The sequence below is a fragment of the Carcharhinus amblyrhynchos genome, chromosome 14, assembly GCF_965287045.1.
Source record: "Carcharhinus amblyrhynchos chromosome 14, sCarAmb.v2.hapA, whole genome shotgun sequence".
Taxonomy (NCBI): domain Eukaryota; kingdom Metazoa; phylum Chordata; class Chondrichthyes; order Carcharhiniformes; family Carcharhinidae; genus Carcharhinus; species Carcharhinus amblyrhynchos.
This window is the reverse complement of record NC_137337.1, coordinates 30414680-30441553: the sequence shown is the minus strand read 5'-3', so window position 1 is coordinate 30441553 and position 26874 is coordinate 30414680. Positions and strand designations below refer to the sequence as shown.

General features: G+C 39.8%; 1 protein-coding gene across 3 annotated transcripts in view; it reads right to left on the bottom strand.

Moving 5' to 3' along the window:
* Window positions 1-17980, bottom strand: part of rcor1 (REST corepressor 1) — a 120385-nt gene extending 102405 nt beyond the window's left edge. For 2 of the 3 annotated variants that reach the window (XM_080202541.1, XM_080202542.1), the window contains exons 1-2: window positions 17550-17980; window positions 17365-17421 (exon numbers count right to left, since the gene is read on the bottom strand). In XM_080202541.1, coding sequence (XP_080058667.1) covers window positions 17365-17421; window positions 17550-17790 — 298 coding nt within the window. In that variant the 5' untranslated portion in view covers window positions 17791-17980. The remainder of the gene's footprint in view (window positions 1-17364; window positions 17422-17549) is intronic. The other variant, XM_080202540.1, reaches the window with a different exon arrangement.
* Window positions 17981-26874: the final 8894 nt, after the last annotated feature.

Here is a 26874-nt window from a genome sequence, read left to right as displayed (position 1 = left end):
ACTCACCCAGCCTGTGCTTGCAAAACTCAGAACAGTGTCCAACATTAGACACGATTCCAAAACTGGACGATACTTGAACGATCACAATTGTGCTCAGGTTTTTACCCATTTGAAATCATTAATCGTGTTTACATTGCAGCTCACTTCTGCGTGCTAGGAGCTACATATATTCACACACAGGACCTTATCTTTTGCAAAGAGAAAGAACATGTCCATGCATTGTTTCTTTTTCAACAGAAAAGGCTTGGGGTTATCATTCCCTATAGCAATGTCTTAACAAGTGTCACTTGCTGGATGTGAACAAAAGCTTGGCAGTTAATGGTTTCTTGGTGTGTTCTCGCTGACAACACCTCTACCAATCAAAATCCAGTAGTCAACCAATCAACATTCTTTCCTTATGCAAGATAAATTGTTCTTCCTATTTACATTTGGTATTCTTGTGTTTGCCCTGATGAGGGCAACATGAAAAGATTTGTCAGCATGTTTCGTTTTCAGCAACAGTAGTTTTGTACTACCAAGCAACTAATTGGTAATTCATTTCTCTCTCGTTTACCTAGCTTCCCTTCATATGCATCTATGTTATTCATCACAATTGTTCCTTACCGTAGCAAGTTCCACACTCTAATCTCTCTTCCAGGTAAAGAATCTTTCCTGAATTCCCTTTTGGATTTATCTTACAATTAATACCTTAAGTTTTGCTCTCTCAAGTTTTTTTTTTAATCTATCCCATCAAATAAATTTCATGTAATCGCAAAGACCTTTAATACATCAACCCCAACATGCTTCCCAGCTTTCTCGTTTCTAGATAGTGAGCCCGTCAGTTCTAGTAGAATTCTTGTAAAGCTCTTTTGCAACAATAGAATCTGTGCCCCTACCTCGATGTTCCTCTTTCACTTAGACTTTCAATTTCCAAGGTGTACGTGGACTTCCTACCAAAATGCACCACCAAGCCAATTACAGACACAAACTGCAAGATATTCATGTCATCCCTGACATCAACTGCATTGCCCCTCCCCCATCTCTCCCCAACCACTTCTGTGTTGGCCATAAATTTTGAAGTTGTACGTCAGGTTCCAGAGTCCAAATCATTTACATAAATTGTGAACAACAGCCCCAATCTTTGCTAAATATCACCACCCATCTTTTGAAATTTTAGTAACCGCCCTTAACCCCTACCCTGCTATCTGTTTTTAAACCAGCATGCTATCTCTTTTGATACCTGTCAGCAGGCTGACTTAATCATGAGTCTGCTAATGAGGTGAAGTCATGTGAATTCATACATTGTTCCCTCAGAAGTGTACAGAACTCAAGTTTGAAGAAAAAATTCAGAAGTCAGATAGCCCAATGATTAACAGATAAAGTTCTGTGGGTCAAGCTTCATAATGCCAAACACCAAATCAAGTCCAAAAATTAAAGTATTTTAAGAACAAGAAATTTTAAATTTTAACAGGTGCATACTTAAAAATTAGACAATTCTTATAACTAGTTATTTCAGTTGTACTTTGGGAAAATCCAGTCAAAACGTCCATTTATTCCAATCTTTTATGTTAAAAAAATTTCACAGCTACATATTTTCTTTCTGCAGTGTGCAATATAGAACTGTTTCTAGGTGAGCGGTAATCAAATTTAATGAGACTCTGATATATCAAATAAAATAATTTTTCCACATGCCACTAACTATGTATGTTCCTGAATATTTAGTGTCTCTTTACCACAGATGGAAAGTAATCAAACGCTCAAGGACCAGCTTTGAGAGAAAATTACTTTAGATCTGGATATTTTTGAACAGTAGCTTACTGCTGATAGACATTGAAGTTTAATAGATCCAATAACCAGGCTTTTATAAAATAAGGTTACTACAGAATTGTTTCAAAAGAAAATGTACTAAACTTAGCAACAGAATCAAACAGATTGCCTACAGGTCATTCAAATTTCAGACTATATGATTATGGATAATTAGGACTCAATGGTCCAGTCATCAAAAAGCCCCACATACTGATAAAGTTAATCAAAAGCTACTTCCACAACCCACTACCTCAAAAAGGTGCTACGTTTAATACAGTCAAGAAAACACCTAAAATAAAAAGACAAGTGCTAAAATTCAAACAATAGTCATGATAAAGTACAAGAAAGTGAAAATTTATTTTAAAAGCTTGATCCTGGAGAAAAATAACGACTGAATTGATACAAACATGAATTTAATATTCTGAGCTCCTAAGATGAAGTACTTGAGGTTTTTCTATACTATTACAACCAAGTATAGTTTCAATTGAATTTAAGTATTAAACATCATACCTAGTAATCCCTGATAACTATAATAGCATCCACAGATCAAACATGTCTCAGCTCATGGAATTTGCATTTCAAATATGCAAGTAACTACAATCAAAAGCTGATACATCATCAATTCATGTCATTCTTAACCTGGAAGCTCTCAATATACATATAAAATCAATAAGGGTAGTTTTAAACATCTTAGGTCCTCAGAGTATTTGTTCCAGGCCTCAAATGACAAATTGACTTGCTTGTTATGTATCCTGCCGAGCAGCTGAACTGGACACATACTTTGTGTGCCCTGTGCAGAAGTTGAGAAAATGATTTATCATTTTGTTGGAGGACCAATGTGAGAATCCCTCAGACTTAATCCATACTCAGTTTGTTTTCATTAAATGGCCTATAGAATATCAGAAGTAAAATTCTCCTTACTAATGGCTACAAAGTGATCAATTCTATTTACTGGAAAAACTGAGTCAGCTTGCATTACTTGCTGGTGGACAAAACTTGACTGTGTTTGGACTGCTGGAGTCCCTGGAAATAAACTTCTCTAGTGTTCATAATGTTTTTGGAATTCCTCTCGAGAGACCTATTTCCCCATTTCAAGGCACTTATATACGCAATGCTCATAGTCATGATTCATGAAAAGTTAACCCAAGACAATTCAAACCAAATATGTGGCAGATAACAAAAGTAGTGTTAAATTCAGAAATCACAAACCATAGAAAGTTCAAAAAAATTCAGAATAGGTTCATAGGCTGCAAGTGGAATAATCAGATATGCAATGGGTACATCCAAATGCGATAGCACTAGGTAAAAGTACACAGAATTCTAACCAGAGACAGCAAGTAATGATCATCACACATCAACTACATTTCCTTCCCATCAGGCAAGAGTGTTTGACACAAAGACCTCATACTACATTGCAATGGTAGGGTGACACAGTGTGCATATAGAAATAAGTCACAAGCTAAGACAAATACCTGTGACCACAATTAAGTGTTTGGAACTGCCATAAGTAGGAGTATTAACTGATCTTTCATAGTCACAAGGAGATTTGAACCATTTTTTAAAAATTCTCTGGAGCCCTAAACCTCTTCACTTGCCACATTCCAAGCTGTCCGGGGTTTCTCCTGAGCTCTAATCGTACTTACTGGCTCCATGGGCTTCTCTGGGGACGACAAATCAAGGTCCAAACTGCAACCCTCAGCTGCATAAAGTGACATACAGGGGTTTTCTGAGTCCAACTACCTCAACTGCTAACAGCAGAACCTCCCAGTATGTAGCTTCTTTGTCACTGTCAAACATACCCACTCCGAGAAAATGTAGCTAAATTGAATCTACAGAATCTTTAGTTTCCACCCGTCTCCATGGGGACACAGATTTTCAGGATTCACTGAGTGCTTTTAAACTAATTTAGTTTCAACTCCCAAAACAAAACATCTCTAGACTGCATTTCATTACTAGCAGTGCATATCTCCAGCTAACCAAAACCACCTGTGCTTTAGAGTCTTACTTTTTTAGATGCTAACCCCTTAAGTCAACATTTTCCCAAACTGTTAAGTGTAAATGACTCCAAGCTCCTTTAGATGCATTTATCCTATTTTCCTCAGTTAAATGCTAACTTTTCCAGAATTAAACATCACTTCTCAAAAGTTAACACAGGACAATGAACTAGGTATTTGTCACACAGGTTACAACATTTTAATTCCAGGTATTTTAAAACTGAATATAAATTTTCAAACTGCCACCGAAGAGATTCTCAGAGTACCCCTGGTTCCTGGATTACTAGTAGATTACTACTTGCTTCAATAAATAGCTGACCAAATCCCTGCCTGACATGGAGCAACTGTACTGCTTGCTAGATTTAGCTAGTGGCATTAGCTATTAAAACTCACCCCTGTACAAAGCAAAGCCATGTTTTCCACCCACACCCCAGGAGCACTTCCAAGCATTTTGTCTCATTCAAAAGTAATTAAATGCATCTTTGGCACATCATAATTATTACCCTGATGGCAGATAAAGACATTTTAGCTATTAGCTAAATTGTTCCAAAACAGACTCTACAGCCAGCCTGTAAAAAAAGAACTTCACACTCTTAGGAAAACACTTGAAAGTAGTATATCTTCTAGTGCAGATAAATATATATTGATGCAAAGCAATATCAACCAGTCAAGATAACACCAAACAATTATATTTATAAATTTGGATAGAAAAATCACTAAGGAAGTAAGCAACTTAAACCTGCTGATTCTGATGGAAGAATTGAAAGTGGTCATTGCTCTTTTACATTAGGAAATGAGGCAGGAGATAAAATGTCCTACCAAAAGCAATGCAGGCCTACCTAATAGAAAAGTCAAACACAACGAATGCTTGAAATATGAAAGAATAGAAAACTTTGCAAATACTCAGATTAAGTAGGTGTGGAGAGAGAAACAGGATTAACATTTTAGCTTGATGATTGGCCAGAAACAATCCTTCCAAATATACATGGAGAAAGATGTTAAAAAATAAATGAATCTGGGTTGTCAAAGAATAATGAAGGAATTAAAGTTTCAGTTAGATTATAAGAACTGTGTAGTGTGGTGTTTTCTTTAGTGCAAATTCATTGATTTTGTGACAGATGTACAAAAGATGTACAAAATCAAAGATACCTAGTCAAAAGAAGAGAACATAAGAATATAAGAAATAGGAGCAGGAGTAGGCCATCTAGCCCTTCGAGCCTGCCCCGCCATTCAATAAGATCATGGCTGATCTGTCGCTGCTCAGTTCCACTTTCCCGCTTTCTCCCCATAACCCTTAATCCCCTCTCTTATCAAAAACCCATCGACCCGCTTCTTAAAAATATTTATCGAGGCAGCCTCCACCACTTCAACGGGCAGAGAATTCCAGAGATTCACCACCCTTTGAGTGAAGAAGTTCCTCCTCAACTCCGTTCTAAACCGCCCCCCTTTTATCTTGAGGCTGTGCCCCCTAGTCCTACTGTCTTTTTTGAGCGGGAAGAGTCTCTCCACCTCTATCCTATCCGTCCCATTCATCATCTTATACGTCTCAATGAGATCTCCCCTCATTCTTCTAAACTCTAACGAGTACAAGCCCAGTTTATTCAGCCTCTCCTCATAGCTCAACCCCCTCAACTCCTGTATCAGCCTAGTAAACCTCCTCTGCACTCCCTCCAAGGCCAAAATATCTTTGCGCAGGTGCGGCACCCAAAACTGCACACAGTACTCCAGCTGCGGCCTCACCAATGCCCTATACAGCTGCAGCAAGACCTCCCTACTTTTATATTCAATCCTCCTCGCTATGAAGGCCAGCATCCCATTCGCCTTCCTGACCACCTGCTGCACCTGCAAGCTGGGTTTTTGCGACTCATGCACAAGGACCCCGAGGTCCCTCTGCACCGTCGCCTGCTGCAGAGAAAACAAAGGTAATTGTCATTGACTTCAGGAAGCGGAAAGGAGAACATGCCCCTGTCCACATCAAATGGGGACGAGTAGAAAGGGTTGAGTGCTTCAAGTTTTTTGGGCAGCAGTGGTTAGCACTGCTGCTTCACAGCTCCAGGGATCTAGGTTTGATTCCCAGCTTGAGTCACTGCCTGTGTGGAGTTTGCACATTCTCCTTGTGTCTGCGTGGGTTTCCTCCCACAGTCCAAAGATGTGCTGGTTAGGTTGATTGGCTATGCTAAAAAATTGCCCCTTAGTGTCCTGGGATGCGTAGGTTAGAGGGATTAGTGGGTAAAATATGTAGGGATATGGGGGTAGGGCCTGGGTGGGATTGTGGTCACGATGGGCCGAATGGCCTCTTTCTGCACTGGAGGGGTTCTATGATTTCTATCACCAACCACCTGTCCTGGTCCCCCCAATGCCAACACTATAGTTAAGAAGGCCGACCAACGCCTCTACTTTCTCAGAAGACTAAGGAAATTTGGCATGTCAGCTATGACTCTCACCAACTTTTACAGATGCATCATACAAAGCATTCTTTCTGGTTGTACTGCAGCTTGGTATGGCTCCTCCTCTGCCCAAGACCACAAGGAACTACAAAAGGTTGTGAATGTAGCCCAATCCATCACACAAACCAGCCTCCCATCCATTGACTCTGTCTACATTTTTCACTGCCTCAGCAAAGCAACCAGTATAATTAAGGACCGCACGCCTACCAAAACATTCTCGCTTCCACCTTCTTCCATCAGGAAAAAGATACAAAAGTCTGAAGTCATATACCAACCGACTCAAGAACAGCTTCTTCCCTGTCAGACTTTTGAATGGACTTGCCTTGTATTTGGGATGTAGGGACGTGTTCGGCACAACTTTGTGGGCCAAAGGGCCTGTATTGTGCTGTAACTTTTTCTATGTTTCTAGGCATTAAGTTGATCTTTCTCTAAACCCTAGCTATGACGATAACATTACATTCTGCATTCTCACGTTTCCTATTCTATGAATGGTGTGCTTTGTACAGCGTGCAAGAAACAATACTTTTCACTGTATGTTAATACATGTGGCAATAAATCAAATCAGGTAACTTGAAGATATAATAAATGAGGTAGATTTTAAAGTAGGTCCTAAAACGAGGTGGAGAAAGTTTAGGAAGCGTATTGAACAGTTTACAGTGACAGGTCATAATTTAGTTAAGGAAACTCAATTTTACTGTAATTTACAGGATCTTTAACACACATGGTTAAATTCTACAAAAATTAAAGATTAACACTAAATTTGCCTTCATAACGAGTAAAATCTCCTTTCAACAACTCAAAATGCATTTCCTATTTTCAATGAAACACTTGTTGATGGCTTGTAGCATTGTTCATTAGCACTGGTCAGAAGCAGAATCAAAATCAAAAAAATAAGAAACAGAAGTAGATCATACAGTCCATCAAGTCTGCTCTGCTTCTGCCATTCAAAAAGACTGTAGCAGTTTTTGACAATTCCACTTTCCTGGCCAATACTGATCGAAAAATCTAATTATTCTCAGTCACAAGTATGCTTAACAACGAAGCTTCCCTGCACACCTGGCGTAAAATATTCCAAAGATTCACAATTTTGAGTGAAAACATTTCTAGTTTAAAAGCTAATTTATTAGTATCACAAGTAAGCTTACATGAACAGTGCAATGAAGTTATTGCGAAAATCACCTAAGTCGCCACACTCCAGCACCTGTTTGGGTACACTGAAGGAAAATTTAGCATGGCCAATGCACCTAACCAGCACGTCATTCGGACTGTGGGAGGAAACACAGTAAGAAGCCTCACAACACCAGGTTAGAGTCCAACCAGTTTATTTGATAGTAATCCCACAAGCTTCCGGAAACGGTCTCCCTTTGAAGGGGCATCGTTTCCGAAAGCTTGTGGGATTACTATCAAATCAACTGGCTGGACTCTAACCTGGTGTTGAGACTTCTTACTGTGTTTACCCCAGTCCAATGCTGGCATCTCTACATCATGACTACCATCGACAGAGGAAACACATGCAGACATGGGGAGAATAAACTGACTCCTCACAGACAGCGATCCAAGCCAAAAATCGAACCCAGGTCCCTGGTGCTATGAAGCTGCAATGCTGACCACTGTGCCATGCCTTCTAATCCTTTTCCTAAATGGCTAACCCATTATCATAGCACTCTGCCCCCTAATACGGAATTCTCCAGCCAGGAAAATGAAGCTCTCAGCATAAAATCCATCAGCCCTCTCAATCTCATACTTTATAATTAGATTAACTGCCACTCTTTTCAACTTCAGAAAACATAGGCCTACTCAATCTCCCTTATTGGTTCTAGTGAATTTTCATTGCACCCTACCCAAGACTTGTACATCCTTCCTCAGGGTTGGAGACCAAAACTGGACACAATATTCAGGTGTAATTTCACCAATACAATTTCAGCAAGGCTTCTTTGTTCTTGTACTCCAACCTGTTACAATAAAAGCCAACATACCATCTGCGTTCCTAATTGCTTATTGTATCTGTACGATAACTTTTTTCAATTCTCATGAAAGGTCACAGGCCCAAAATATTAACCTTTGCTTCTCCAGAGATGCTGTCAGACCTAAGCATTTTCAGCACTTGCTGTTTATTTCTAATTTCTAGCATCTACCATACTTTGCTATTGTATTAACTTTGTTTAAAAAGACACCCAAATTCCTCTAAATGTTAACATTTAATAGTTTTTCATCATTCAATAAATATTCTAATTCTCTACTTCACAGGTTCTACTCCAACTGTCATCATAACGTTTGTGTACCTTTAAGTAGTGTTTTTAAATCATGTACGCTGCAGCTGTCAGCAAACTTTTGTAGTTTGTTTTTCTCATTGTCGCCAGGTTGTCTATGGGGCTTTTTTTATTGCTTAAACAGGGTTTGTTTATTTTAACTATGGGCTGTTTTATGATCCTGCATTGTTGGGAGGATGGTCACATGTTTTTGGACAGTTCTTTTTCCTTTTCCAGTGAATTTAGGTTTCATTTTCTATGTGGCTGTAGTTACAGTTTTAGAAGGATATCAAGCTGAAAGGAAGTCTTTCTCCATTGCCCTGGTTTTGGAAATTCTGTTGGTTACCTCAAAGCAGGTCTTGCTTTTCTGAAGGGGGGGTATCAGCTGTTGGTGGCTTACCTAGAGTCTCTGGTGTTTTTTTGAGAAGCTGTTCTGATGTCAAACTGCTCAGAGTCTAGCCGCAGAACTGCAGCTTTCATGCAAAAGACCCAAGTCCAGTATTACGTGAGCATTAGTCTCTGCTGTGTTAAACCTGTGAAAAGGGTCTTTTGTCTGTGGGATTGGTTTGATTGGAACACATTAGATATATGTGTGAAGAGTTATACATTAGAGTGGTTGTTCCGTTTGTTTGTAATTGATAAAAGTTCTTGCTAATTTTCTTACTATACATTTAACTATATATTCTTAAATAAACTTTGCTTGATAAAAGCTCCCTAGTGGGTGTTTGAATCATACCTGAAATAAAACATCTCATGCTTCTCCTAGCTAAATTCAAGAGGCAAAACTTATGACCCAGGTTCCATAAAGCACTTTTACGTTTCTGACCTGAACCACAAGTCACCTTGCCATTCAAGCTATCTGTATCCTTCTGCACATTGTGCCCTCTTAACAACTTGCCACCCAACTGTATCATCAGTAAATGGGATACATTACATTTGGTCTCTCTAAGTTATTAACCTAGATTGTAAATGACTTTGGTCCAAGCATGATCCTTGCAGCACACCCATTACAAATAACTGGTCAACCTGAAAACGATCATTTTATTCCTACTATTTTTTGTGCTTCTATTAATCCACTATCCATGAGCTACCCTCAACTTCATGAGCCCTTACCTTGTGCAACAATCTATCTTATGGCATCTTACCAAATGCCTTTTGAAGATGCAAATATTCTACGTACACAGGCTTCCTTTTATCCACTCTGCTGGATACAACCTCAAAACACTCTCGTACATTTGACAATCACAATTCCCCATTCATCTCTGCCTAATCAAATTATGATTTTCTAAAAATTCTGTTATCACTTCCTTTGAGTGGATTTCAGCATTTTCCAGCTTAATCAGCTGTCCTCCAGCTTTTTCTCTCCCTCCGTTATTTAATAGTAATGTGACATTTGCTGCCTTCTAAGCCACCGGGATTATTTTAGAATCTCGAGCACTTGGAAGATCACTAATACATCTAATCTCGCTATAGCCACCCTCTTTCGGAACCCTGAAACATAGGTAGGTAGGTTCAGGAATCTGATGGATTTCAACAGCTAATTTCTTTACTAATATTTCTTCACTCATTCGACTCTTGGTTCCTCTATTTTGGGTGTCTTATGTCTTATTTGTGCAAACAGACCAAATGTTTAACATTTTTGCTATTTCCTATAATCCTTCCAATCTCATCTCGAATGAGGCCGAATGTAGATAGGTTTCTCTGTCTGAGAACAATGAGAACCTTAGCCAAGTAGTGAGTGTTAGGGAGGAGGAATAAAGTCATTGGGCAGGGGGTCATCAGATCAAACCTAAAAGTGAGGCTGAGAGCAAAGCAAGCGTTCTAAAGGCAGGACTGAAAAAGCCAAGAAAAACTTACAAACAGTTTGGATCAGATGTCCAGAAGCACTCAGGAAAGGGTTAGGTTAAACAGTGGCATGATCACAAGGCCTGCAAAGGGACTTGTTGATAGGAACATGTCTGAAGAGTCTTACAACACTTTGGTTAATGAAGAAAGTACATGCCCATTAATAGTTTTCAGAAAAAAACCACAGCAACAATTTGAATGTTGACCCCATGTCAAAAAACTAATTTGCAGTGTGGAATATTAGATACAATGCCATTACAATGTGGTTTACTGGAAGAAAGTTGCAGCACAAGCATACAGAATACATATGTAATTATGCTGCAATGTTGATTGCTGCTAGAGCTGAAGCAATGACAGTTAAATCACCTCCAAGAGCATTCACACATGATCACTAAATTTAAATGAAGTGTTTTCAGGCAATACAAGAGAATTATAATTTTACATTTCACTATTTGCTGTTTTGCTTGGCGGCAGCCTTGCTGTTTATCTGTGGCATATAAAAAGGATTGGTGCCTAAGCAAGCCAAAGCGAATCGCAGTCAAAAGTGAAACCTATGTTTTATTTTTCTTTCAGGGCAAACAGAACTCAAAATCCTAAAATAAAATAGAACAGTACACAGTTATATCCCACATTGTCCATTAGATCCATCCCCTGCTTCGTCAACCTTATTCCCAATAAAGTACCGACCACAATTTCCTTTCCTAGTCATGTTAGCTGATACTGTTAACGGTCCTCTCTTCAGTTTGTCTTCTGTAAATCTAACATGACCACCAGTCTTCAAACAACCTTTGTGTCTACCATCCTTGCAAACCACTGCCCCATCTCCAACCTTGTGTTCCATTTCAAAGTCCTTGAAAGATTTTGTCATCTCCCAAAATCCATGCCCATCTTTCCTGGAACTTCACATTTCAATTGTTCAAATTGAAGTTTTCACTTCAACGCAAAACTGCTCTCAGAGTAATCCTACATCACTGACAAAGGTCAACTATAAATCTTCATCCTGTCTGCAGTCCTTGTTGCAGTTGGCCTCACATCCTACTCTTCTCTACCACTGTCCAAATGGGTGGGAATGCATTCACCAGATTAATTCTTATTTATTTGTTTGATTTATGACTGTCACGAGTTTCGGGATACAACGAAAAGTATTGTTAGCCAATTGTGGTCATTGGATTCACATCCTGCTCCTGCACTGTTCCCTAAAGATTTATCCTTGGCCTTCTAGTTCTCATCTGCTTGCTACCACAATCCAAAAGCAATATCAAGTTTTTAGATATACATTTACAATACTGAGCTCTATCTCACTACCACCTTTCAACGCCTCCAGTATCACTAGACTACCAACAGCTTGTCCAACAGCCTGGGTGAGCAGATATTTCCTCCAACTAAACACAGACATGAATGAAATTATCTTTTGTCCCTTTGGCATTGACTTTTTTCCACTCTGTTCACACTCCCCTCTGGTAACAGAAGCTGAACCAGAGTGTTCACACCTTGAGGTCACATCTGACCCAGAATCACCTTCCAACATACTTGTGTCATCACTAAGACTACCTTTTTCCACCTCCAATACCTCAACTCATCTGCTGCTGAAATCTTTATCCTTTATTACCTCTAGACTCAACAGGACCAATACAGTCATGGTTAACCCCTCATTCTACTATCCCTAAACTTGAAGTCATCCAAAACTTTGTTGTTCGTGTCCTTTTTTGGAGCAAATATGATTCACTCACCACCTCTATCTTCACTGACTCTCAATGCTTTATTTCAATTACAAAAATCTCTCTTGCTTTCAGTCCCCTCTTCTACTTGACCAAGCTTTTGGACATCTGCCTTAAAAAAACACCTTCACAGATCAGTGTCTAATTCTGCTTTACAACTCTCCTATGAAGCAACTTGGGACGATTTATTACATTAAGGGCACTATACAAGCTACTATCAGTTTCATAACTGATTCTACATTTTAAGACTTATCTTCAAACTTTATCCAACTTTTAAAAATTTGAATATTAATTTTACTATGATTGACTGGTCTTGAATAAACCACTTCCTTTCAAGAACTTGCACCTCCTAGCCAATTCAAGCACCAAAACTACAGAAACAAAGAACACATTGTATTTATGTAGTGTCTTTTAAAGAGGTTAAGCCAACAATTAATTAATTTTGAAATGCGGGCACCGTTAGATATCTAAAATGAGCTGTCAATTCGTACTAAGATCCCACTACAGCAATTTAATTGATGACTAGTTAAACTAGTTTTAATAGTACGAAGAATAAATGTGAGCCTAGACAATAACTTTTTTTCCTAATTCTGCTACGAGATGTTTTGTAAAGTCCAAAATAATAGGTAAGTGGAGATTTGATTTAATATTCCATCTGAAACAATGCACTAGACAATGCAGAACTCCTTCAGTACTGCATATATTTCTGGAGCTGGGTTTGAACTCATGACATTATGACTCGGGAATGAGGATTACAACTGGGTAAACCGCAATGCACTCCAAATTGCGCAGATGCCTCCAGTTTTTAGCATTCTGAATTTCAGAATGCTCAGTTTCTCATGAAATGATAGTAACAACAGCTAGCTTAAAAATAACAGAATTATTCATTTTCCTTTCAATCAGCATAGTGACTATCCAAATCCATTTCTCTAATTTCACATCTGCCACAAATCATACAAAATGACAATTAGAAGTAATACACCTCACACTCCTCCTTTACAGTTTTAACCTGCAACTAAAAATTAGCTCACCAACTTCATGAAATGCTTTAACAACCCGGAGTCAAACAGACTCATGTACACATTCCCATTGCATTCCATGACCTAGATTATGCGCTGCCTGTACACCTCACGTATTTAATCGACCATTTACATTCATAGTTCCTGGAGCTGCACCCAATGTCTCTTTCCTATAGTTACATATACAGCACCTACAGTCACGGCCAGACATAGTGCCACACAGACGTGCAATTAGTTGGAGTTTTTATTCCGAATCTCAATATATCCTTCATGGAAACATTGCCAAGATAGTTTAAAATTACTCAGCAATTACCACTGAAGTCATTGTCAGTTCACTTTTAAAAGACTTAAAAATAGACTCTTAAACTACATCCCTTAAAAACTATTTGTTCCACTTAGAAAATGATTCCTCAAAGGGCATATTATTTCTAATATTTTCTCTAACAATAAAACAGCTGACATATCAGGATCTTGTCTTCATTTTAAAAAAATCCTCTCTGTAGGCCATTCTAATTCCATAAATCTGTCTTTCGCCTCTGCTTCCTATTAGCTGCATACCATTATAGACATATGACTAAAGGCAAGCAGTTAATAGATTTGAAATAAAACCAGCTTTCTTCATAGCAATACATATATTATCATCTTGACAACATATTAGCACAATGGAAACAAAAACAGCAATTTAGTTCACTGCCACATCTTATTTTTCTTTGGCTCAACTGCCAATCTTTTCCTTTCAGAAATAAACTAATGATTCCCAATCCCTTCTCCACCCACCCCACCATAGAACTTAACATTTATAAAAAATATTTTAAAACTAGAACTCATTGCATTCTTTTCAAAAGTTAAGCGGGCATTCAATCAATAACACCACATCTCGAAAGAAATACTTGTATGTGGTACAAACTGGTACATGAAAGTTTCTGTTTACCAATACGTTGAAGCATCCGAAAGCATCCATAAAGCAATATCCAAACATGTTATATTTAATGGCTCAATGTATTCCAAACTTCACTGTACAAGCCCACTGACCACTATTTTTAATTATTATTTAAAATGAACAGTGAAGGTCAAAATGCTGGGGTTTTTTTTCAATTTCAGCCCCAGAAACCAGAATGCTGCTAGAGAGAAAGTAATGTGGATACCACATTTTAATATTGAAAAAATGCAAATGCTTTCCACACCATGTTACTGATTACAATTAATCCTGAAAATTCAAACTAAACTCAAAGTCCATACAAAGTCATTTCAATGTAAAATAACATACATTAGAACCCCTCATTTGACCATCGAGTCTGCGCTGACTCGCCAAAACAGCATCTTAACCAGCAACACCTTATCACCCCCCTCCAATGCATTTACCATGGCTAATCTACCTAAGCTATGCATATTTGAACCGTGGGAGGAAACTAGAGCACAAGGAGGAAATACACGGAGACAGGGGGAAATGTGCAAACTCCACACAGAGTCACTCAAGGCGGGAATTGAACCCAGGTTCTTTGGCCAAGTGACTCTAACCTCTATGACTCTAAGTCATTAATGTAACGAACTACAGAATTCCTCGTTAGCCTAAAAAATAATTGTAACATACATTTGACATGTATCAAAATGAAGATCACAATCCAATGGTTCAAAGAATTTACACAAACAGTAACAAGTTATGCAGACCAGAACAGTTCCAAGGTCAATCCACAATTTCAGTACTGTTGGGTTATGGATATATCACCAGTGTTTTCAAGTCCCATTCATCAGCTGATTTTAATTGCTCGACCATTGCTGGCAATGCCTTCAGGTATCTGGGCCCCATGTAATCAAATTGCAATCCCGTCTTTTGTTTTAAGATTGTACTCAAAAACCTCTCTCTTTAATCACCTGCCATATCTTCTTGTGTAACAATCCTGTCAAGCACCTCCTGGTGGCATTTTTCTATATTAGCAGTACTACATAAATGCAAGTTTGTTGTTGTTGAGTAGAAGATGACTGCACTAGCCTGACTAGAAGTTCACATGTGGATACTGGGGCAAAAACAAACTTGGATCTGCTGTTGAACAGTCCCATCTTCACAATTCAGAAGTGACCACTTGGGCAACATTTAAGAAAACAATGATTCAACTATGTGAGGCTACACCTTAGCAAGAAAGCAATTGTAAAGTCAAGTTCACCCAAAAAGTAGTAACTTCTTGACTGTAACTGTAGCTCAGGACAAAACATGCAGTGGCCTTTCTTACCATCTCCCACAGATTGACTGTTTCTCCAAGGATCCAGGCATAAACTATACCCACGCCACTAATTCCATTTCTCTAGCTCAGCCATTACTTCAGGCTTTAGCAGACTACTTAGAACTACAGCATCTATTCAGTCACAACCCATATCCAGTCCATCATCAAGACCCCCATAATACATCTCCAAATCCACTTGACGTATTTCACTCCTCCAGTCTTCAGTATTCCAATGCTCGCTTAGCCAGCGACACAATCACCACTTCCTCTCGTTCAAACCTCCACTACTACATCCTATTGCACATCAAGTCCCAACCACTCTTTCCTCATTGGCATGCATCAACCCTCAGCTTCCAAATTACCTTCCCATTTCACTGCCAAATCCTTTCATGCATTTGCATCTCCCAAATACTACAAAGTTCTTCAACCTCACTGTTCCTCTGATTCCATGATTGGAGATGCTGGTGTTGGACTTGGGTAAACAGTAAGCAGTCTCACAACACCATGCTGAAGACACTAGTTTTTGGAGCATTGCTCTTTCATCACCTGAAGAAGGAGCAGTTCTTTGAAAGTTAGTGGCTTGTGCTACCAAATAAACCTGTCGGACTTTAACCTTGTGTTGAGACTTCTCCGATTCCAGCCAGTCATGCACTCTCTCCAAGCTCTCTCACCTCCTTTAAAACCAACAAAACCCATTTTTTTTAAAACAAATCTTCCACTGCTCCTTATAATCAACCCTATTATGCTTAAACTGAATCACATCAATTTACTGGAGATTGGAACCTTTAACATACTTTTACTGTACTTCAAGTAAACTCTTATTACTATAAAACCCCCTATATTACAACAGTGCCTGTGTCCTGAGACTTAAATTAAAACAAGGATATATCAATGTTGAATTCCCTATTGTGATCAATTTGATTTTAAACAAAGCTAACTTATTCACAAGGCTAAATTTCACTACTACTGCAACAGTTATTAAAAATACAAAATGTGGTCTTGAAACATTTTTGTTCTAAAAATTTGTTAAACAAGCTAAAGTCCAAGTACAACGTCTGAAACACTCCCGAGATATAATTAACACCGATCCTTTAAACGTGAGCTAACTGCTGATTTTAATGAAGTCAAATTAGTTACGATAATTACATTAAAAATGTTTTGTCAACTTGAGAGTTTGTTTCCAACGGATTTTAGCAAGTGGCTTTCCTACAGTCCATTTAATGACAAATACTCGAATGCCAAAGCCTTACACGCAATAAGCACAGGAGAATATGTAAGTGTCCAACTTTTCATTATATTCCGACACATGCACTCACAGCACCTTTCGTATGGTTTTTTCGATGTCCTCCTGATTTCCTATGTCTCGCACATGCGCCCAGAGGCAAATAATGCAGACTTCAAAATACACTTCTAGTTTTTAAAATCGCGTTGTCGATCTGAACTAGGGCAAGAGAATGTGAATTAAATAAGGAGAGCCGAGGCGGCTTTAAAAGCACCAAAATTTGTTGAGTTACATTTTTTTTCGTGCCAATTCATAGCGAATGTGAAAGTATCCGTTTAACGAGGAAGGAGTTTGGGGAATCGCGGAGAACATCAAGTATGGTGCAAACCCGGGAGCTGAAGATCTTGTGGCCATTCAGAACTTTTGAACGGGCGGACAATATCGGGTACAATATTTCAATTTTATTCAGGGTGGGGTAGGAAATGATGATTTAAGTCAAAGCACGCCTGCAGCAGCACACGCTGCTAATACTGCTATTCTCAAGACGAACAGCAGGGCGAAGTGCGGGGGGGGGTGGTGGTGGTGGGAGTGATTATTCATCTGCCCTCATTTTATTATAATTAATATCCTGTACTTTTTCGAGTCTGCTTTATTAACTCTTCTCACGATGAAGACACTTCCCTTCCTCTCACCACTTCTCCTTCACTGACCCCTGTGGGGATTTAACTCTCTGGGATAAAGTATTTGGGAGTGAGTGGGGGGGGGGGGGGGGGGCGGGTGGTGGAATGAAAGACAGTTTTAGGCTATTTCTCTCCCCCCCCCCCCCCCCCCCACATACACACACACACACACAATTCAAAACTCACCGGGATCGTAGTCAGACACCACTGCCTGGTATTGGGAACCCACTCGCATTCCTCCACCTGTAACAAGTAGTTAACATAACATCCCCGTTAAGACACATCCACAAGCCGGTCTCGATAACTCGCGGTAATTAATGATCTTTCGAAGGTTTTTTTTAAAAAGTCAGTTCTAGGCTATCGTCAGTTACCGTGCTCGTCATCCGAGCCGCTGCTCGCTTCTTCCCAGGAGTTGTTGCCGTTGGTCGCCGCCGTTGTTGCCGCCGCCGGCGGCGGCACCACCACGGAGGCGGACGGGGGAGCCGCCGCCGCCGTCGTTGTTGTTGTCGTTGATGATGATGATGATGATGTCCCGGCCCCAAAACTTTTCGCCCCGTTCCTGCCTCTCCTCTTGCCGGAGACCTCGGGCCCTTTCTCGATCATGGTGGGCATGGTCAGATGCGCCGCGATGTCCCCTTTGGAATTGTGGCGAGGCACTTTGCTTGCTTGCTTGCTGTTGGTGAACTTTCCTCCTTTCACCGAAGGCTGCTGTCAGTCAGTCAGTGGGTGAGTGAGTGTCAGCGCCTCTGGTGTGTGTGAGCGCCGCTGCTATCGGCAGCTCCCTCCCTCTCTCTCTCTCTGACTGACTCTCTCGTTCTGCTGCGCCTCCCTCCCTCCAAACAGCACCAGCGACGGCCGGGGAACACACTGCCCATGCGCAGCCCCACTCGGCCCGCCTCTTCCTCTCTCCCATTGGCCGGCCGGCGCGCCGCCCCTCATTCCTATTGGTCTTCTCGCCTGTCCATCAAAAGCGGGACGGCCGTTAGGACTGAGCGCGCGTATCTCCCCCTCCCCTCCGGATCGCTCCGCGCCACACTCAATTCAGCACATCTACTTTCCATCCTGTCCTCCCCGGAGGAGAATGAAAGATTATTTAATTATTGTCAAAATAATCAAGCTCGGTAATGTAGTTCTTCCTCTTCCAAGGAAAAAACATTGCTCACACTTTGAGAACTCTTTCCTCCTGCGGAGGGTTTTAACAGCAAGCCGATTGCAATAGAGGAATTGTCTATTTTTTTTAAAAAAGAGAGATGTGAAGTTTTATTAACCCCCCCCCTTTCCTCTGTAATTACAATTAAAGCTGTAGATAAAATTATTCCCATCTACAAAGGAGTTGGCACGGGGACTGAAAGATTTGCCATCTTTAAAAGGATAAAGTGGTAGCCAGGAGAAAGTGTATTTTGGGCTTAAAGTTCTGTGCTCGGTCATTGCTCTTGTTTAAGCTGATTACACAATGAATTATTATTTGACTGTTCTGCATCTAGAAAGTCAAAGCCCTCAATAAGAACCTCAGTGTCCTGGGTCCACAAATGCTTGGGCGATTGCTCATGATTTGAAGGGTCAGAGTCTGGCTGGGTAGTTGGTCAAATGTTTCAACTACCCAGTAGCTGTAATTTCTAAAATTCTACAACATGTTGGATGAATATTTTTGTAAAACGTCTATCACTTCCACTCCTTTGTTAAAACACGCAATGCATGATGGTTTTAATATTGCAATGCAAATATTTGGTTACATCATTTCCAGTAGCAAACTCCTAATAGTTTGGCACAGTAGAGATTTTAATGTTGCAACAGTCGCTGTTGAAACATACAAGGGTGACATGGTATTTAATACTTTCTGCTGGGCAAGCCGGAAAAAAAAGTCTCATTTCAGTACTAGGCTGTCCCCGAGCATCACTCAGTTTGCTTGCCATGGAGGAAGCAATTAAAGATCCTGTTTCATATAACGTTACAGGGATGCAGCATTTCTCTCTTCAGAGTGGTAAACGAAAAACATACTAGGACCGTCTCCTTGAAAGCCTTTTGATGCATCAGTTACCCACGTAAACACCGAATTTGTTTCAGCTGCTCTTGTCCCATTACAATTTTATCGAAATTCACATTGATTCTCGCAATGGTTAGATACATCCAAAGTGAACACTTAAAATCAAAACGTCAAATAGTTTCTTATGGTTAAGTTTGGACTAAAAAACGACAATCTGAGATCCAGGACTTCGAAGCAAGGATAGGCTATTCAATCCTTTGAGCCTGATCTGCCATTCAATAAGATCATGGCTGATTTGGTTGTCGTCTGAATTCTGCTTTGCTATCTGTGGTGAACTACCACTGGTGTGAATGCATGTACATTCTTCTAAAGGACAAACATTTTTTTCAGACTAATTGTTTCCATTTATCCACTTCACAGCTGCTAACTGGTTTGGAGACGTTGTTAGCAGTCCTTTTGCAACCAGATCATGATGTTATTCTGCTTGATACACACTTTGAAATATAGAAAGTATGTTTGTTTTAACATTCTTTTTCTCAGAGTACAAGATAGCTCCACAACAGATGGCAATCTACTTTGTCATTAGCAAAAGTTCCATTTCCATTTTAAAAATTCAGTGCGATGATTAGAGTTTCCCAATAACTGCTTCTCAAAATTGTATTTGTGTTTTACTTCAGTGACCTATATGTCCAATTCAAAATAATTTACAGGAAGGCAGACCAATATGTCATGCTACTGAAAGGAATCTGGAGAAGCATAGTTATGGAATTGAAAAAGGCACTTGGTATATCATCATTTAACTAACAAAATAAATACAGGCTCAAAAGAATTGTAGCCTGATTGCAAAATAAAATGTAACATTTTGATTTGCATCTTGTATTCTTGTCATATTCCTGGAGTTAACGGTTCCCATTATAGTTTCTTGTGCCTCCATTCATTATGGAAACTGCTATGTAAACTTAAATAAAAACAGTAAATGCTAGAAATACTCAGGTGATTGTGGAGAGAAAACAGAGTTAATGTTTCAAGTTGTTGACTTTTTTTAAAATCAGAACTGAAGAAAGATAGAAATGTAAGAGTTTTTAAACTTTGGGAGGAGGAAGGGGGCAGGCAGAAATAAAGGGAAGGTCAGTGATAGGGTAGAGAGAAAAGGAGATGAACATAATTTCTTGATGCAGAAACCAAAGAGACTGGTAATGGATATAGTAAAGATACAAATATTGTGTGAAGATGTTGTGTCCACATCTTGATCAATTGGGCTAATGGGCTGACAAATGGCAGATGGAGTTTAATTTAGATAAATGTGAGATGATGCATTTTGGTAGATTGAACCAGGGCAGGACTTACTCAGTTAATGGTAGGGCATTGGGGAGAGTTATAGAACAAAGAGATTTAGGGGTACAGGTTCATAGCTCCTTGAAAGTGGAGTCAAGGAGCCAGAGTGATGAAGAAGGCATTTGGCATGCTTAGTTTAATTGGTCAGAACATTGAATACAGGAGTTGGGACATCTTATTGAAGTTGCACAAGCCATTGGTAAGGCCACACTTGGAATACTGTGTACAGTTCTGGTCACCCTATTATAGAAAGGATATTATTAAACCAGAAAGACCGCACAAAAAAATTACTAGAATGCTACCAGGACTTGATAGTTTAAGTTATAAGGAGAGGCTGGATAGACTGGGACCTTTTTCTCTGGAGCATAGGAGGATTAGGGGTCATCTTAGAGATGTCTATAAAATAACGAGGGGCATAGATCAGTTAGATAGTCAATATCTTTTCCCAAAGGTAGGGGAGTCTGAAACTGGAGGGCATAGGTTTAAGGTCAGAGGGGAGAGATGCAAAAGGGTCCAGAGGGGCAACCTTTTCACACAGAAGGTGATGAGTGTCTGGAACAAGCTGCCAGAGGTAGTAGGTGGGTACAATTTTGTCTTTTAAAAAAATATTTAGACAGTTACATGGGTAAGATGGCTATAGGGGGATATAGGCCAAAGCGGGAAATTGGGACTAGCTTAGTGGTTTAGAAAAAGGGCGGCATGGATAAGTTGGGATGAAGGGCCTTTTTCCTTGCTGTAAACCTCTATGACTGGCTTTATAGTAGCTATCTGAATATAGCATGAAACAATAAAGAAACAAGCTAGCAAAACCCCCAAAAGAAGCGCATAAGTGGAGACAGAGGGTATGATCCCTAATTGTTGAATGCATATTGAGACCAGAAAGCTGTACAGTGCTGAGATGAAAAATGAGGCTTTTTTCCTTAAATTTGTGTTGAGCTGCACTGGAACACCATTACAGGTCATGGACAGAAATGTTGGAGTGCATGGGAACAAGGTGGAGAATTAAAATGACAAGTGACCAAAAGCTCAGGGTTGTGCTTGCTGACTGAAAGGAGGTGTTCCACAAAGTGGTCACCCAGCCTACCTTTGGTCTCGCCAGCAGACCACATTATCAGCAGGGAACGATCAGTAGTAGACTATATTGAAAGTACAAATAAATGGCAAAATTGGAATGAGATTGAAATAGACCAATCAGCTATGAAGACTCTACAAGAACTGAGATTACTCTATTTAGCAAGATAAAAGTGAATATTTATTTGATTAGAATAGATAAAGTAAAAGCTGCTAAATTAAGTTAAAAGCAATCAATGGCTGCAATTAAATCAGTGGAAAGAACAGAGGAATATTTGAACTATTTGGACCAGCAGCCCAACTTTTTATTCAGTTTTAACCCAAAGTTCTCAGTTGTATCTATCAGCGACTCATTCTCCAAAGAAAGTTATCTTTTTCCCTATTTATACTAGCTGCTTCAATAGCCTTCTCTGGTGAGTTCTTCCCAGTGATAGTTCTGCCTGATTTCCCTATTTAATCCTAACCATCATGTTCCCTGGTTTCTCCATCCTCTCTTATGACTGAAAGTTATTTTCCTCTGTGTATGTACATTTTAGTAATTACTATTATTCTAATAAATAGTTTATCTCCACTATTGAGTTCACTGAAGTTAATTTACCTGTTATCCATGTTCACACTTTTTTCATTAAACAGAATGATCTCAGCTCCAACAACTAATTGATCTGAATTTGCCTGTTGTCAATGTTTTTCTTCTCTACTCCTAATAAATCATTTTCCATTTTAAGATGTGGATTGGATAAGTATTCTATGTGTGGCTTTACTAGATATGAAATTATGGGACTTAAAGTTTTGACATGGCCAGGTTTTATAGCTGTGCTGCGTTACTAACAAAGTGGGGAACATTTAAGAACATAAGAATTAGGAGCAGGAGTAGGCCATCTAGCCCTTCGAGCCTGCCCCGCCATTCAGTAAGATCATGGCTGATCTGAAGTGGATCAGCTCCACTTTCCCACTTTCTCCCCATAACCCTTAATTCCCCTGTCTATCAGAAACCTATCTACCCGTGACTTAAATATATTCAGCAAGGTAGCCTCCACCATTTCAACAGGCAGAGAATTCCAGAGATTCACCACCCTTTGAGTGAAGAAGTTCCTCCTCAACTCCAATCTAAACTGCCCCCCCCCCCCTTATCTTGAGGCTGTGCCCTCTAGTCCTGCTATCCTTTCTAAGCAGAAGAATCTCTCTACCTCTACCCTATCCCCTTCATTATCTTATATGTCTCTATAAGATCCCCCCTCAGCCTTCTAAACTCTAACAAGTACAGACACAGTCTATTCAGTCTCTCTTCATAGGCTAGCCCCCTCATCTCTGGTATCAGCCTAGTGAACCTTCTCTGCACTCCCTCCAAGGCCAATATATCCTTCCGCAAGTGCAGCGACCAAGACTGCGCACAGTACTCCAGCTGCAGCCTCACCAGTACCCTGTATAGTTGCAGCAAGACCTCCCTGCTTTTATATTCTATCCCCCTCACTATAAAGGCTAACATTCCATTTGCCTTCATGATCACATGCTGCACCTGCAGACTGGGTGTTTGCGATTCGTGCACAAGGACCCCCAGCTCCCTCTGCACCATAGCATGCTGCAGCTTTTCACCTTTAAAATAATAATCCCATTTGTAATGATTAACAATAAAAATACATCACATAACTTGATTTTAGAATACTTAGACTTTGGGGGTATGGTCAAGATTAAGAATGGTTAGAGTCCAGGGATATGATCAATAGTTACAATGTTAGAACTAGGATATGAACCAGAATTATATAAAAGTTAGTCATATTATAAAGCTACATACCTTTAACTGAAGATTCAGCATTGAAATAATTTAAATTTATTGCACAGAACATACTTTTCTACAGTTCCTGAAAGCCTATTTTGTTTTTCTAAGCTTTAGGGTTCAAGAGTATTTTTTGCAGTCCGTATCCCTGATCCAATATTTTATTCATTGACCTTAATCTTCAGATTAAAATCATCATGTTCTATGCAGTCACTGGAGTTAAATTCGGTAGCCCCTGGCAACAGGTGCAGGGATTGCAATGAGAGATTAACCCATGCCAATTTTGTGCTGCCTGTTCTTTTCAATAATTTCAGAGCCCAACGAGCACTAACCATACTGTTGACTGGCTGGACACGTCAGACTGGGAGCCAATAACATCAGTTAATACCACTTAAAACTAACTTGCACCTTTTAAATGTCAGCTGGATTGCACCTGAAGCAGGTGCTGGCAGCCTTGCACTAAGTGACCCTGATTTGTGAAATATTGAAGTGTGGCACAACCTGAGAGAGAGCCTGCTCAAGTGTTCGATTGCTACACTGAAGGCCCTGGTTGAGACAGTAGAAATGAGGAGAAATGTCCTGTATCCACAAGAGGCTTTCCAGGTGCATGCTTAGTGGGAGCAGATAGCTGTGTTGGTAAACGCCAGGAGTCAAACTCCATGGAACTGGACAGAATGTCACAAGAAATTCAGTGACTTCACACAAGTGGTCAAGATCAGTGATTGCATTTCAAATGCTATATACCACCAACTGCATTAATAGTCTGAGCCATTGTTCAATTCCCCACATTCCCATCGCTAATCTGCCAACAATCTCTATAAATCAAAGCATATACCCGACATTCATTTGCTCACCCTTAGACCCTAATGTACTCAGTACTTTGCACTGTTAAAAGCCTCAAGCCCACATTTCATAGCTTGAAGGCGCATCATCCAAACATATTGCACAATGCTTATTAACACATTCCTTTCTCTCTTTCAGGAAATTATGGTAAACAACCAGTGGCAGCAGGAGCTACCTAGAAAGGGTCAGAAATGACTGCATGTTCTTCACCCCATGAAGTCCATTATCAGGATACACATTGTTAAGGTCATGGCCTGCAGATGGGCTGAAACCATCAAACACAACTTTACCCTCGCACCAAATCTTACATCTCACGTTACAGCTTCCCCACATCTCACACACCCATTTTTCCTTTATATGCTTCATATTGTATAAAAATGTGCTTCTTACTTCTCCATCTTTCCATGCCAGAACCTGAACAAAGAGCAATACAGCACAGGAAGAGGTCCTTTGGCCCTCCAAGCCTGCATTAAATATGCTGCCCATCTGAACTGAAACCTCCTATCCTTCCAGGGACCATATCCCTCTATTCCCATCCTATTCATGAATTTGTCAAGATGCCCCTTAAAACTCACTATCATATTTGCTTCCACTACCTCTCCTGGCAGTGAGTTCCAGTCACCCACCACCCTGTGTAAGAAAAACTTGCCTTGTACATCTCCTTTAACCCTTGCCCCTTGCACCTTAAACCTACCACCCCTAGTAATTAACACTTCCACCACAGGAAAAAGCTTCTGACAATTCACATTGTCCATGCCCCTCATAATCTTGTGCACTCCTCAAAGAGTGTGAACGAGAAAAGGTTACAGATAGATATAGCCAGTCGAAAGCAAACATTGGACCACAGTGAAATATCAAAAATAAAATGGCTTGTTAGTAAAGTAATCAATAATTGATAACTACGAAGAGAGGGGTTAGTTCAAAGAAACCTTTGGACATTATCAAGGAAGGTCGTATCATTCTATGAATGAAAAATATAAAAGATTTATTTTTCTTCAAGGGATATATATGAAAAAAGAGCAAGAATTGCAACCTGATCAGGCAGTAGAGGAACAGCACAAGGAACAACAACTGAAGAAATCAACCGGCAACTAACTGTAAGTGGTTGATGCTCCTTTTGAATAGTGCTGGGGAGGATGTAGGGGGGCAGAAGTGGGTGGCATGGAGTTGGGGAGGGGGGGTGGGATTGTGAGTGAAGTGGAGGCCTTCTTGCTGCTGAGTGCATGCTAAATGAAGTTATGAGAATGCACAAATTGGGACATTGTGCTCCAAAATGGCATCGAAGCCATTAACTCAGCACTGCTCACTGATGGTGATCTGCCTGTTCTGCTTAAATCTGGCAGACAGACCATGCACGCACTAACACCTTCATCAATTAGGTGTGATTTTCCCCAGTAAAATCTTCTGCCACATTTACCAGCTTGAGTCTTTAAGTGCACTCATATGGCCACAAAAAAGGATGACAATTGTCTCAATTTCTTGTTCATCTTATTGCAAACGATTATATTCCCCCCCCCCTTAACTTTTAGTTTTAGCAAATTTAAGAACCCTAGCAAAAATGAAAGAAGCTAAAGTAATTTTGCTTCTAAAAGCAAAATATGTGAATACAGATGATGGGCAGCTTAAAATCGATGAACTCCACTCAATACTCTATACTCCAATATCAATAGAAACCAGGGAATTTTAAAAACATAAAGGTTTAAGTCCAATATCACAAAATAATATTCAATTCAAAATAATCAGCAAAACAAAGGACTGAATTTTACATGGAGGTGGTGGCCCTATCCATGCCAGGACAACCATGAACTGACTTTATGGTCATCAGGGTACTAATTGCCTATGGTCATTGCTTTTAACCCTCTGTGGGAAGATGTCCTGCCTCCAAGAGCTGCCAACCAATCTGATAACCAGCAATTCCTGTTAGGGGCCAGATCAGAAACTCTAAGGAATATTATGAAGGAAGCCTAAACCCCAACTTTTACTTTTGATTTTGGCATTAGAATGAGCATAAGGTGTTTCGCTCCAGCTTTGATGCAATTGACCCACTTGAAAGGAAGCTTTAATAGAACAAATTTTGTTTGAAAACACTATTAGAATATAAGAAAATGGAATAGCAAAACTTTTACCAATTAAAATACTTAAACATGACAGTTAGTTATCTCTATTGTTCCAATTTAGCAGTATCCCCCACAGACATAAATCCCTTCTTTAGAACCAATTAGCACCAAAAGCAACTATGCTTACGTGGATGCTAGGGATCTGACAGAGATCCAGGAAGCAGTTTACAGATAAGGATATATCCTCAAACAGTAGAACTTCAGAGGAGTAAATCAAGTGTCTGGTGGTTCCCAGATTCCAGACTTCAGAGACAGGACAGGATACCTCTCTCTGCAATTTCCAAACAGCAGCATCTCAGAGAATGGGATTTATTTCCTGGCAAGTTCCAGCCTCCAACTTCAGAAAGAGGAAAAAAGAGGCACTGCTCTCTAACAGCTCAAAGCAGCATCCAAAACAGCATTAAAGCTTGAATTCTCTATCCAAAAATAAAAACACTGGAAAATCTCAGCAGCATCTGTAAGGAGAGGAAGGAGCTGATGTTTCGAGTCCAGATGACCGTTTGTTAAAGCTGAATTTTTTATGTAAGCCTAGCTCCACCCAGTCATATGACCTTACCTGTCAATCAAACGAA